Source organism: Trachinotus anak, unplaced genomic scaffold (genome assembly GCF_046630095.1).
Source record: "Trachinotus anak isolate AG129_WGS33_773 ecotype Australia unplaced genomic scaffold, CSIRO_AGI_Tana_v1 ptg000013l, whole genome shotgun sequence".
NCBI classification, from domain to species: Eukaryota; Metazoa; Chordata; class Actinopteri; order Carangiformes; family Carangidae; genus Trachinotus; species Trachinotus anak.
Genome location: NW_027273864.1, coordinates 16,486,575 through 16,501,255, shown reverse-complemented (window position 1 = coordinate 16,501,255; position 14,681 = coordinate 16,486,575). Strand labels below are relative to the sequence as shown.

Here is a 14,681-nt window from a genome sequence, read left to right as displayed (position 1 = left end):
TCAGAGAGACCTTTGACAGCCAAAATAGTAACAGTTCAATGTAGGTAAAAACAAAAGTGTTGCATTTATATTTTTGTTCAGTAACCTATAGACTCTGTTTGAGTTTTGAACTATTGGTCAGTTTCACCTGAAGCTGTTGGAAACTGTTCCTGGTATTTTTCACTATTTGATGACTATTTGTGATGCCCATATAGCAGTTACCACGTACTTCATCGCCATATTGACTCCAAGTACCAGAATGCATTGTGTGGGCTGGAACCACAGTCTATGGCTGGAACCAGTAACTTACAGAAAACACTGCCATCTAGAGATTCTTTAATGAAACTACAGCTATGCCAACTAGCTATAACAACTTTTTGTTTTTTGTCCAACTTAAAGCCCCAAACCCAAAGATATTCAATTGAATATGATATAAAATACAGAAAAGTAAATTTAAAAAAGTTGATATTTGGCTTTTACTGCTTAATTTAACACAATTAATCGATTATCTACATTGCTGCCAAATACATTTCTGTGACTTGACTAAACTGTGAATTTGCTAATTGTTTCAGCTCTGTTTGTAATTCAAAGATAAATGTGGCTTCACCAACATAGTAACTGCTCTCATTACCAAAGTGACTGACAGTTTTTTTTAAAACACACGCTGGAGCTAGATATCTATTTTAAAAAGTACGAATGTATTCTTTCATTGGTTTTCTGAACTTTATAGTCATTACTGTTGTAATGCCAAATGACAAACTAAACTGTTGATTTTACATCTTGAAGTAAAACTCTATGATTAAACCCTTGGTTAAACCTGTAAAGAATGCTGAAAGGTCTCTAAGGGTTTCCATTGTCTTGGAGCCTCACCCACTTAAGCCTCAAAACAGCCTGTGTTAAAAAACTGTGCATATGAATGTGAAAGCAAAACATTCTTATCTGGGACTTCCCTTCTGTTTATGTACAGTAGGCTAGTTGGCAGAGTGGTTTGACCGGGTACAGGAAGTTGTCTTCTTGGTGTCTGAATATCTTGTTGTTGCTACACCTGCCTTGAGAATTAGCCTGCAGCTGAACTTTGTTTCTGAGTCTCACGGTCTTCCACCTGTGGTAATGGTAATCCAGTCTCTCACTCTCTCTATATATTATTGTATTGTGATACTATATATGTTCTCTGTGCTGCTGTCTCTCCCTGTCTCTCCCTCATTCATTGTGCTTATCAAACTCAATGTGCTGATGCATCTCTACCAGGAAATCATGATAGCGTTTCTTTTTCAGGAATATGGAGGGAACCACTTTTACCAACACTGTATGTAGAACTTCATAGTTTACATTGGTGGAGGGTGGTAGCACATAATGTCCTAAAATAAATTCACTTTTGTAGAAAGAAGATAGATGATATGTCTTAATTTCATTCTATTGTTTGGAACATTTCAGACAAATATTACCATTTTTATGCAATCTGCTTTGGCTTGGGATGTGGAACAGCCCTCTATAGGCCCTTTCGTTGTAAGTAGACATAGAAGTTGTAATGGTCACACAAATTAATTTCCACTTTGCTGGGAGAATGTGCATTTCCAATATTATCAACAAACCCACCTATTTTTATTTGGTATATTTAAAGTTTATAACACAGACTCTGTAATTGTTTAAACGTGTTTGTGTCGCATTTCCAGCACTCATGGTTCCATCAGTTCTTGCTGTGTTTTTCACCATAGTGTTTGAAATTGTGGGCATAATATCTGGTAAGACAAAATTAGTTTTAAAATTGACACCAATGTTTAAAAAAAATATGTTTTTTTATCCAGAAAGTGTTTTTTTTTATGTTAAACTGGGTATTTTAGATGACCCCTAATATTTGTTCTGTTGAACAAGTACAGTCTCATTGTTCACTTTCTGTTTCTGTCAGACGTGCCAGCTCAGACTAGGAAATGTAAAGGCCGCCCCTATGAAGGAGGAGGTACATTATGTATTTAATTTTAACCCCACTTACATACTATATTCTTATTATTTGGAATTGTTAGTTTTTCATTATCCACTGATCTGTAAATGGTTTATGGTGGTGTTATGGTGAATTTTTAAAATTGTATTTATCAATCTTCCATAAAAAATAATCAGTGAGTAAATCTGAAGCTGTCAAGCTATAGTTTCCATTGATTCAGGCTCTACGATAAAATCATTAAATTCTAATTATAAATCAGTACCACATTCAGACCTATTCTTCATTAAAACTAACATTACCTTCTAACTCTCCATAGATGTTTTCTGGGGATTTTGTTTTGCCCTTTTTGTGGCTATTCTGAACCTCAACTCGTATCACGGTAAAGCCACATGACTTTACAGCATATGACATACGCAAAAGTCTTGGTAAAATACTATTTTGTGTTTAAATATTGTGCTTTTTTCCAGTCTACACACTGTCTCATGGATGTGGAATCATAGTGTTTGCACTTAGCGGAACAATACGTAAATACTGCTCTCTAAGGTAGGTAGACTGACAAATGCTGATTTAAATTTTACACATTGTTCCTATAGATTAACTGCAGATTGAATTCATTGCCTTGAAATAATCTTTGGAAGTCAAAGTAATGGTATTTGCATGATTTAAAAATGTTATTTGTCTGTTTGGGACAGGAAGCGGAGAAGGAAACAGCAACGTTGGTGGTAAAAGAAGTTTACAACCAGATAGTGACGTTACAAGCGGTGATATTGTGGTGCAAAGTCAAAGGGCAGAGATTCAGTGAGCTTTAGACTCAGTGATGGACATTTCTGCCAGGAAGCCATATATGTTTGAGTGGAAGCATGCATGTTTCAGAGTCTTTTATGATAAGAAATTTAGCTGGTCACTGTCTAGTTTGTAAAGAAAATGTATTAGTGAGCTCAGGGATATACAGCAAAGAATGTATTTATAAAACAAATAATGCAGCCTCATACTCCATTTTCATAAAAAATGAACTCAATTACACTAAGACATTATATGTTGTCATTCAGGATGGTTTTGTATTACTTACTTAGTTATGTTTCAATTAAAAGTTCAAGTACAGATTCCTGCATATATGAATAACATATATCAACACAAATTCAGAGAAAAGGAACAAACTATTGTCAATGCTCAAAGTCAAATGCAGAGGGCTTTATTACATGAAAGGTACATACAAAATCTCAAGTAACAAAGAAAGTGTTTGATCTTGGGTACACACGTCAGATGTAACGCTACCTTCATAGTCACAGCCAACCATGTTCTCCATCAGCACTGGGGGACCTTTAACCCTCCACTTTATGTAAAATAGATGATGTCACTGACCACACAATGATTATTGTCACACTGCTGGCATGGTCCAAATGTACAGCTAGCACAAATGAAGACTGAGGTGTTTAGCTTTAACTTTAGTCAATAACAAAAGAAAGTGCTGAAGAGAACTGATATAACCTTTTAAACCACAAAAGTTGAAATTGTCTGAGGATGTGAATTGTGGTTTTGTTTAACTACTCTTCATGACCTAACTACATTTGTTTGATTTTTTTTTTCTCCACTACCTTCTACGAACAAAAACTCATTTAGCTTCTTTCTCAGAGCGTTGTCATGATTAACACCTGCTTTAAAACAACGCCCCACCCAGTATTAAGAGCTACATCAGAACAATATAAAAACATTTCCAGCTGAATGAAGTTAATCAAAGGGAATAAAAAACACACATGAGGAATATGAATTGTTTTATATGGTGAGTCAGTTATGGCCACATTTTGGTTACTGACATTGCTGAGATTAAAAGTGTCTTTGAATTTATGTGTCTGTTTTTAATCTATGTGATGTGATGGATGCATGAAAGAAAGGTAAATGTGGAACTCTACTAGTGTACAGCACAAAATCACATTACTTTAATACACACTTATGGGCATTCACAGTGAAGGAATTTAAAGAGCTGGGTGTCATGTGAATCAAAAATCATACTTGACTTTTTATCTAAATCTGCAGGGGTGGGTGGGGCACGCAGAAAGTTACTTGGCATTGGTAGAGCTGCTGAGCATCTTGCGGATGGCCTGAGCGATGGCATCGCGATCGATGCCATAGATCTTGAGCAGCTCATGTGGCTTGCCACTGCGGGGAACATGTGACACAGCCAGACGATGCAGATTGAAGCCAGACTCATTGACCATTGCTGAGCACACTGCTTCCCCGAGGCCACCTGTGGAATAACAATTTATCACGTGAGACATGAAGAGGGAAGATCAATGCTCCTTGAGGGGGCCAGGGGGCACCCAGCTTCCAATAAACAGTTTGCACAAAAATGAGCCTGTGTACACAGATCACTTAGACTATATAAGTACTAGTGTGGAACCGTCAGGGCCTTCCAAGCCTTCAGAGAAAACCAAAAAACATTTAGATATTTCATTCATTTTATAATTTTTTCTTTTTTTATTTTAACTATTTTAACGGTTACAGTTCTAAAACCAAGTAAATGGAGTTATCCAATCAAATTTTTCTTGTTTTTTTTTTCTGTCTTGGCAGAGAAAAGGTTAGCTGACTCACTCATTGGTTAGGACTTCATAACTGGGATATAAAGTCTGAAGCCCCCACTGCTGCGTATGTTTGTTTAGAAAGTTGCAGGTGAATCAACTGATCACATTTTGATTTATAGTGAGTGGGACCAAAAATCACTGCTCTAGGCCTTCCTGAAGGCTCAAAGCCGAGCTATCACACAAGGGAAATGTTCATCGACTACTTGAATAGGTGTGCTCGCTGTCTTCACTCGACCCTCCCGGGGTGAAAACTCAACAGAACTTTGTGGGGGCAACTTCCAAGCAAACTAAAAAAAAAAACAGCACACACAAAGCCCCTCAGGCAGAACTTGAAATTTTTTTTCCTGTTGGAAGAAGTGAAGAAGAAAAAGTTGCCGACTGTCTGGAATGGACTTCACATGAAAATATTCACAACTTGGAATACGTTTTTGAGAAACTCTTTTTGATATGTGGACCCTTACACACTAAAGGAATATGTATAATTTAGGAATAGACATACAATCACACTTTACAACTGTTACAAAGGTAGAGAGTCATCAACGTTTTACTGTTTTGCTGGTTTATGATACTGGTGAACCTGAATTAATTACACTTTTGTACTCAGGTTACTAGTCAGGGTTGAGTTGAAGGCCCAGCTCAAATAGTTACAGGTCTCCACTGACACATACAGTATAAGAATGAATGAATACACCACTTGAGTTGCTACTACTAATTTCATTGTATATACTTGTACAATGACATAAAGATTCTGATTCTGATTCTGAAATAGAAGACAAGAAAACATTACAAGTGAGCATTCCCTTTAAACCACTGGACTGCAATTCTTCTTGGTCCAGATGTAAAATGAATGGAGTAATCAATATCAAACTGACTACAGTTACCAAATATCCTTTGTCCAGTCAAGTCCATACCATCACCCATCCCCACTCTCTTAACAGGCACAGGGCATGGCTGTCTGTGCTATCTAGGTCACAGTAAGCCCCATGGGCACATGCTCAGTTAAGGAAATCTGACAGCACTCTGCCTCTCTGACTCTCACACTTACAAAAATGCACCACAATACCAATACCTTGCCTGCAATGAGGGCACACAACAGTCGCCTCCCGCTCAGCCAATAAGCAACTGCCACCACATTGCGTCTCTATCACTGCACCAATGAAAGCAAGCCACCACAGCGCACCCGAGGACATAGACCAATGACAGGGCTCCAGCATCATGCTGAGAAGCTTTATGCTGCTAGGTTAGTAATGGTCATACAATATGCAGAAGATGAATGGTATGAGCAACTTATATGGAAACATACCTTCATAGTAGTGGTCCTCGACAGTGAGGATTCGTCCCCTGGTAGCACGTGTGTGATCGATGATGGTTTTGACATCCAGTGGTTTGATTGTGAAGGGGTCAATAACCCTGACTGAGATCCTCTCTGGAAAATCAATTAATTAAGTGGAGGAATACAGCAATGTCAGCATATGAACAAACACTGCCTATGCATTAGAAAGCCAGGTTAATATTTATGATTTAGTTCTAATGGACACAAACTTCGGGTAAAAATCCTCATTTAAAAGCCTTTGTTGTTCACAGTAACGTTCAGTGCTGCAGCTGGTGACACTGAATCATCAAGTGTTATTATTACTGTACTGTACCTTTCTTTAAATATTCAGCTGCAGCCAGGGCCTCATGCAAAGTTACTCCAGCTGCCACCACAGTCACCTGGTCATCCTTGTTCTGGTACACCACCTGGAAGAGGAAAAGGTATTATCTTCTGTTTCATTTTACATGTTGACAGTGCTTTGTGTCTGGTCAGCATGTGTGTATTTCTGATAGTTTTCTTACTTTCCTTACTGTCTTACCAGCTCTGTAAACACAAAGACTGCCTTACCTTTGCCTGTCCAACATGGAAGTCCTCATTGCTGTTATAAATGATGGCATTGTCTTGGCGGCTGGTTCGGATGTAGCAAACACCCTGGAGGAAGGGGAAAATTACAAGAGCATTACCACTGAGCCTCTGTGGCAAATAGATAATGTTCCACTGATAATGTGGAGAAGCCAGAACATTGCAGTTAGGTTTTAGGTACCTTTGTGGTTGCAGCCATTTCCACAGCCTTCTCTGTCGACACACCATCACTGGGATAGAAAATGGTTGATGTGGGAAGGGCCCTGAACATAGCCATGTCCTCTAGACCCATCAGAGAGGGGCCTTCCTCTCCTGTAACATACACATATATAGTTGATTTCATACACCAAACAATCAGAAAACCCCTTAAAAGTTATTGACTAGTTAGGTGAGCTGATGCATGCAGATATATACAGACATAAAGCCAGACCTTGCATGCAGTGTACCTGCACTAACAGAGGGACACCTGGTTCCCTTCAGACAGCTTCCAGGGCAGACAGGAAGGGAGAGAAAGGGAAGGATTGAGTACTAGCTGTAAGGTCAGGGGGGTAAATGATAAGGAAAACACAGGATTAGAGGGAAAAAGAGAAAGGATTGCAACAACTGCGCACCCACAAACACACGCACAAGCACACACAAACACAGATCATTCTTTTACACATGTATCAGCATCAGGGATACTGTGAATGTGGTCTGAGAGTCTGGGTGCTGCGAAGTGTCTGGCTTCAGTGCAAGGGAATAAAGGTGAATTTTGTGATGGTGTTGGTGATGTGTGTGAGAGGGGTTGTGGCGTTCGTGGCTCATCAGCAGCGGTTTACTAACCAATGGACAGGCCACAGTGGGAGCCACACAGGTTGATGTTGCTTTCTGAGATGGCTGCCATGCGAAGCTGGTCGTAGGCACGGGTAAAAAAGGAAGCGAGAGTACTGGCAAACACAACATTCCTCTCACGGGCAGCACATCCCATGGCAACACTGACCTGGGAAAGGAATTTATTGTTTCTTAGTACCTATACAAGAGCACAAGTGATATAACTTCTTGTGTGTGCAAAATTAGAAAGACACAGGTCACACCTGCGTGATCCCAAAAAAGATCACCCAGAGGGTCAAATATCTGTGGCACAAACCTTAGCTGAAAACCTCTTTGAACCAGAGACCATGTTAAGTAGAGACTCAATGAAGAGAGTTTTCCACAAATCTCTGGAGCTTTTTCCCCATATGGCTGGAATCAGCCGCATACCTCGTCTTACAAATAATTTCCTTTCTCCTGTCTGCAAAAATCTACCCAATCCCACAACTTCTTTCCTTGCTCAGACAGAAGCAACAACTAAGCATCTGTGAAAGTTCAAACGTGATGCTGGATAAACTTAGCCTATATACTCTTATATACAATCAAAGACAATAAACTACTTATTTAAAGGCTGCATCTTAACTAGTAGTTGTTTCATTTAAACTAAGAAAAAGATGTGATCAATAACCAATCAAGTGTTTGATTTTGTAGTGTTAAACTCCTTATTTAAAATTCAACTTTTGACTTTTCTCATGCACTCAGCCAGATGGTCCCACCCTCTACACTGATTAATATTTTATTTCTGAATACACTTGTCACGACTGCTTATCATCATACACACGCCTGACCTACATTGGAGTCGCCTTCTGCCGGAGCCGTAACAGCACAAAGAACTAACGTCTGATCACGTCTTATTAATCTAAGAGCAGATGAATTAATGACCTAGACAAAAAAAGGCACTGGCAAAAGCAGCAGTTACACTAGCCATTGTTGTACCTTTCCCCATCCTTACATTATGGATAAACATGTCATATATAATTAAATCACACAGGCTCCGGCTCACAGCTGTGAGATGCAGAGCTGAGGCAGAATTTTCCCAGCAAAATCACCCCATTAAAGAGACTAAAAGAGATTGTATTTGTGTTCTCTAATACGCTTTAAAAGAACACCAGAGAACATTAGACCAAAAATACCATGAATGGAATATATGTGGCTTTGTTTATAAATATATGTCTTACAAAATACCGTTGTCAAACAAAGGCTTAAATCTGGAGACTGATGAGGGATCATACCATGTTTTGCTGTGCAATGTAGCACTCGACAAAGCGGTTGGGATGCTCATTCTTGAAGATCTCTGAGTAGGTGAGATTGTTGGTGTCTCCATCAAGGACCACAACGCGTTCATTGTAGCGGCCCAGCTTAGCCAAAGCCATCCCATATGCTTTGCGTGTTGCAATCTACAGTACAAAGAATGAGAGACCGTCTTTATGTTGCAGTCATTCATTTGCTTTTGTTATTTATACAGATACCATGTGAACATACTTGAGAATAGAAGATGAGGATATGAATGAAGCCTGTGCTTGTGTACAGGGGACAAACCTTCTCTCCAGCCTTGTAGTTAGGTGCACTTGGCATCCTGATGTTTCTCAGGCTAACTGGTGGGGAGTCCTCTATGGGAGCAGGTGGGTACAGGTGCTTGCTGCTGTTCATGATGCGGCTCTGCAGATCCTTCATAACCATCTCGGCCATGTCTTTGGGCAGAGGTTTGGCATGCCAGCCTAGCTTATCTTCTGCAGCTGAAACCACATAAACATTGCACTGCATTGGTAGAGTCAAACACTGATTGGTAAAAGGGCTGGAGACTCTGGTTGGAAAGTTGATGTGATTTGCTTTGCATTTGCAGATGAGTGGACAGTGAGAGATACCTGGAATGCCTTTGCCCTTGATGGTTTTAGCAATGATGGCAGTGGGTTGATGACGTGGCTGGCTCAGAGCCTTGCAAAGCTCTTCCACGCTGTGTCCATCCACAATTATAGCATGCCAGCTACACACATACACACGCATCAAAGCCACACATTAAAACACATGTGATGCACTTTATATGATCAGATGGCATGGACACAGATCTTTTTGCAAAATGTTCTTATTTATTACCATCAGTTTATACGTATTCCTTCAACACAACACATGCATACACACATTAACCAGCCTCTACCACTCTGCAATGTTCTGTTTTATGCATTATTACCCGAAAGCTTCACAGCGTTTCTGATATTTCTCCACGTGATGCTGCAGGGGCGCAGGGTCACTTTGGCCCAGGCGGTTGATGTCCATGATGGCCACCAGGTTGTCAAGCTGATAGTAGGAGGCAAACGACATGGCCTCCCAGACAGATCCCTCTGACATCTCGCCATCCCCCAGCAGGCAGTACACACGGTAACTGAGGTGGAGAACAGGGTGAGATGCTTTGGCGCGCGCGCATGTGTGTGTTTGTGTGCGCAAGGAGCATACGTATGGATGAGGGTGGGGTGTTGTGCTCACAAGAAATGACATATCTCACGAAAATACTGTTTGACACCTTTCCAGTCAGACTGATTCACTTTCCATTATCTGACAGTTAGATTGGTAACCGGCTGTGACATGATAAAAGCTTCCCCAGGCGTCTGTAGGTGTGGCTGCTAAATTTCACACATGCCTCTGAAAAAAATCTACCAAAAGTATAGATTCCTTTAAATGGGAAAAAAAATTATCATCTTATTTTATTTTAAAAATGTATTGTTAATTTACTTCATTCACCATTAGTCAGTATTACCAGGTGGGCCCATTGTATACAGTGGGTGCTTTATGCAAAGCAGTGCTTTTTATTTTGCCGCCATTGCAAAGGAAAAAAGTAATGAAGGGAAATGGAGTCAATTTATGATAATGAATTAGAACAACAGACTAAGAAAAAAAAAATGGTTGAAGGCACAATATCTGAATTTGATTCTGAGATGAAAACTGCTCGGATGGTAAAAATAACTGAGATATGACTGCTGGGCTTGTGATTATTAGAGCAGAAGAATCGTGAGAGCAGAGCTGCAGCACACACCCACAAAATCTGGAAAATCCTTATCAGACACTGAAATGAAATATGATGCAGAATAAACATTAAACCAAAGACAACTCAAACCTATATAGTGCATGAACACACAATAATGCTGTTAATATTGGCATTATGTATCAAATGAAGTCGTGTCAGTGCTTTTTACTTGTGTGTCAACATGTATGAAGGATTACCTGGACTTGTCAAAATATTTTCCAGTGTAAGCCATTCCACAAGCCACACCAAGACCCTGCCCCAAGGAGCCGGTGGCCACATCAACAAATTGCTGCTTCTGAAACACACACACAGACACACACACACACACAGTAAAGCGTTATCAAAAAACAGTTGGTACACTGGTTGCGTTCCATGAGATGATTCCTGAGGTGTGGTACAGTATGACAGCTTACTGGGGTTGGGTGGCCCTCCAGGGTAGAGTCAACCTGGCACAAACTGAGCAGCTCGCTCTCCTTCAGGAAACCCGTTTCAACCCACATGGAGTACAGGGCCGGAGCAGCATGCCCCTGTGGGATAAACAATTACAAATCCAGGTTAGCTTTGTAAAAATTAAAAATAAAAACAGCAAGGTGAGGCGAGGAAAAGGTCAGATTCTGCATGTCATTTAGACACACATGTAAATATAAATTGAGGGCCTCCTGTTCAGACAAATAAGGACTACCAAGTTCTAACCTTGGACAGAATGAAACGATCATTGTTGAAGTTCCTGGGGTCTTCAGGGCGGTACTTCATGGTGTGGAAGAAAAGCACAGACATGATTTCTGCCACACTGCAGCATGATGTGGGGTGTCTGTATGACAGAGAAGACGGTGCTTTTACCCACATGTCAGAATACACATACATGAAGAAATGTACTGTAATCCCATGAAGACAGACTGCCTCAGTTTCAACATGTTTATTATTAAGAGCATATAGTTTAAAAAATCATATTACTTTGAATGCTCTGCCTTATTAGTACATGTGGAAAGTGAAACTACTGTCTCATAATGCTGTGTTATAATGGCAGACTGCAAATGCTAATCATGTTGCAAAATCATCCATACATACAGATTTATTGTAAATGCACACTAGCACACATTCACTCTCAGGAGTAGTTCAAAAAGTTGAACGTTGCTAGTCACTGCAGATTTTCAGATGTGCAGACCTAAACATAAGTGTTGATGAGGTTCCAAAATCAAAATAGTTACACGAGGAGCCAGTAACTGGAAATGCACTGTATGCAGACCAAGTGCTAATAGAGCCAATCATAGAGCTGCATAATTTAGTATACTTCATGCAAAGTAAATGTTTGTAAATGCTAGTATTACAGTCAAACATAAGAACAGTTTGTGCTTTAATAAATTATAATTACATAGAGCCACTATATTAAACCATTAAACACTTAATCACCAAGTGGTCCATCCAGTGCTTTGGAATCTGAAGGATAAAGTATTTTGGCGCGCTGATATCGATGGGTGGTTACCTGCTTTTTTCCTACATGTAAAAATACTGGGGTTGTTCAAATTTCTTCAAATGCTGAAAAGATTTTTGGTTTCCCAGCTGTTCAAATTCTGAAAAAAAGCTGATCATTATTCTGCTGATCTGTAAAGAGACATTTCTATCACATATTGGGTTTTATGAGGCCACATCTACCCCGAACAAATAAATCAGTACTCTACAACAAAGCTCTACGAAATTTTATCAAAGATTTCAGTTCATCAATAAACACTTACAATCCTTTCCCCACTGAAAAGGATTATTGTGCGTGCAGCAACCGTGCAATTCTCAAGTCTGCCTGCAACACATTCCACCCAGCAGTGCACATGGTAGTCTATTGTGCCCGACACTAACTGCATAAAGACAGATTACCTTTCCAAAATCAGAAATCAAAAACAATATTTCAAACAAAGTAAATATAATTTATATTGGAATAATATAAATGTACCAAAAACCTTATACATTTTCAGTCATTCTCCAGAATATGAAAATCTTCAAAGATTCAATTATTCACTTTGAATGTCATCTTAAAGTATCATACAGTTATGTATGTTAAATACACTGCTCTCAAAAAGATAATCTGATTCATTGAAATTTCTGCAAAATTATGTATATTTTATAAATATACCATAAAGGTTCTATAAAGCAGAATAATATATGAATTGTGTAAACTACACCTTTTCATTTCATACAGTAAATTAATAAAAGCACAATTTGTGAATTAACAACTTCAAGTTCACATTATCAGTCAGGAGAACAAAGGAAGGACACGTTGTTCCTTTGGCCCTTCCCATACATCTATGTCTGAGTGTATGCATCTGAACATGTATGTAGCTCAGGAGGTGTGACTGTAGAAATGGAAATAGAAATATTAAGTCCGCATTATGTTTTGCACACATTGTATAAGTTTACATATGGTCTTCATTTACAGTCTTAAATCTCATTTGCGAGAGTCAGTGGAGGAGACTCACCCACTGCCCACTGCAGTCGTTGACTTGATGGAGTTGATTCGGAGGCGGTTGGCGATGTTCCTCAGCGCCTGCACTGTCTGCTGGTCAGGTTTATGGTAATCCTCCATGAAGGCAAAATGTCAAGTTCCACAGCACCAGAAAAAGTGGACCAACTAAGATCCTCTGTTGAGTTTGTGTGTTTTTGAATGTGTGTGTGTGTGAGAGAGAGAGTAAGGGTTGCCAAAGAGCAGCACCTGTAAGTGTGTGTGTGTGTGAGAGAGAGTGGCAGAGGCAGAGAAAAAGAGAGAGAGAATGGAGGAGAAGCTGGATTTATCCTATCAGGTTTGCAGACACATAGATGCACACACACACACACACACACACACATACAGAGGAGGGGGAACCCAGTGACGTGAACTGGGTGTTACTGCTAAAATCAAATGTCACTCATTCCATTGGCTACTGAGTGACTGGGATGATGGCTGGGTGTGTGTGTGTGGAAGGAGTGTCTGCATAATTGGGAGGAGGGGAGGCATTTGAAGCATCTCACCCTGATTCACTTTGGCTTTAATGTCTAAACTAATAATTCAGATTTTGATGGTTGATTGTTCTTTGTTATTTATTCACACCAAACACCTTACTTGTATTGCAGAAGCTCATGTTTGAACAGGTCGTAATTTGTTTGTACTAGAATTTAAACAGTGTAAAAAGATGACAGATGTGAGGAATACACAGAGAATTAACAAAAAAAAAAGAAGAGAATAAAATTCTCTGCATTTACAAACATTCTTTATTTATCTATAACAAATAAGCAAATACAAAAAAAAATACAAAAATCTACAAAAACAAAAAATAATTCAATAAATAAATAAATATATAAATCAACACAAGTATAATTACCAGCCCACCCTGTTGAGTAGAGCGTAACAAATTTTTTAAGAACTGTACTAACTGTAACCAACTCTGGCTTTCACCATCATTCATATCTTCATCGTAATGTATGTATTTTTCATTTTTGTCAATGGTTTAATTTTCTATCTCTATTATATTATACTATATCATTAGTTTATTATACTTTGTATTTTACATTGTTAATAATGTTGTGTGGTGTATATATGATAGTGTAGTAAGGTGCAAACGATTGTCTCTTATTGTACAATTTGAAATCATACAACTGAATTATATAGTGGTTGGGTCCTAAGGTGGAGATTTAATTCTGATAAGTTCAAACCTGCCTAATGTCTCTCCTCAGTCTGCATCACCTCCTCATTCCTCTTTCATTCTGTCTTCTGTCCAAAATCTTGATGCTCAGTGAGCTTGACAACTCGGCAGACCGAGGACACTGTGTTCTTTCTGCAACAGACCTCACAGACCTGATATACAGACATGCCTGGACCTCACTGCTGAGAGATAATTGTAAAATACCTTGAGGATAAAACAGCCACAGTACATTGCTGAAGCACTTACACTCTGTTACCTTTGAGTGCTGCTGCCAAATGAAATAGAATAAATTAAATCATATTTCCTTTCTCTCAAACTGAACAGTACCTATGTACACAATTTGAAATTGAGGATTTAATTGTACAGATGAATACAGCATAGTAGCATCATGCTTCACCAAATATATTTACTATTTTGTACTTTTCACCACAATAGATTTCGTTGTATATAGATGATGTTGTGTGAAATATGAATGCAAAATCTAAGGTCTCAGAAAGTAATGCAAACTGTTAAAGAAAGATGACGCATTCCATTCATCATTGAAATGATTTTGATAAATAATATTTTTACATTTTGTAACATATTGGTTGGTTTATTTATTTATTTATTATTATTTTTTTGTGCAGCCTTTGCACAAAGCATTGTATGCATGCACACAAAGCATTTGAAAGGATAACGGTTATACAGAGGGTTGGCCTGCCATCTAGGGGATAATCTTTGATAGCACATTTGACCTGTTTCCACTGGTCAG

At 39.0% G+C, this 14,681-nt stretch overlaps 1 protein-coding gene across 1 annotated transcript; it reads right to left on the bottom strand.

The window, feature by feature from the left end:
- Positions 1-3,094: 3,094 nt before the first annotated feature.
- On the bottom strand, positions 3,095-13,011 carry tkta (transketolase a). The gene is made up of 14 exons (XM_071494903.1): positions 12,731-13,011; positions 10,956-11,073; positions 10,676-10,789; positions 10,460-10,557; positions 9,432-9,623; positions 9,109-9,227; positions 8,783-8,979; positions 8,476-8,640; positions 7,217-7,373; positions 6,576-6,706; positions 6,380-6,463; positions 6,144-6,237; positions 5,801-5,923; positions 3,095-4,163 (listed from the first exon to the last, which is right to left on the bottom strand). Exons 1-14 carry the CDS (start codon positions 12,835-12,837, stop codon positions 3,976-3,978), a joined length of 1,887 nt encoding a protein of 628 aa, XP_071351004.1. The 5' UTR covers positions 12,838-13,011; the 3' UTR covers positions 3,095-3,975.
- Positions 13,012-14,681: the final 1,670 nt, after the last annotated feature.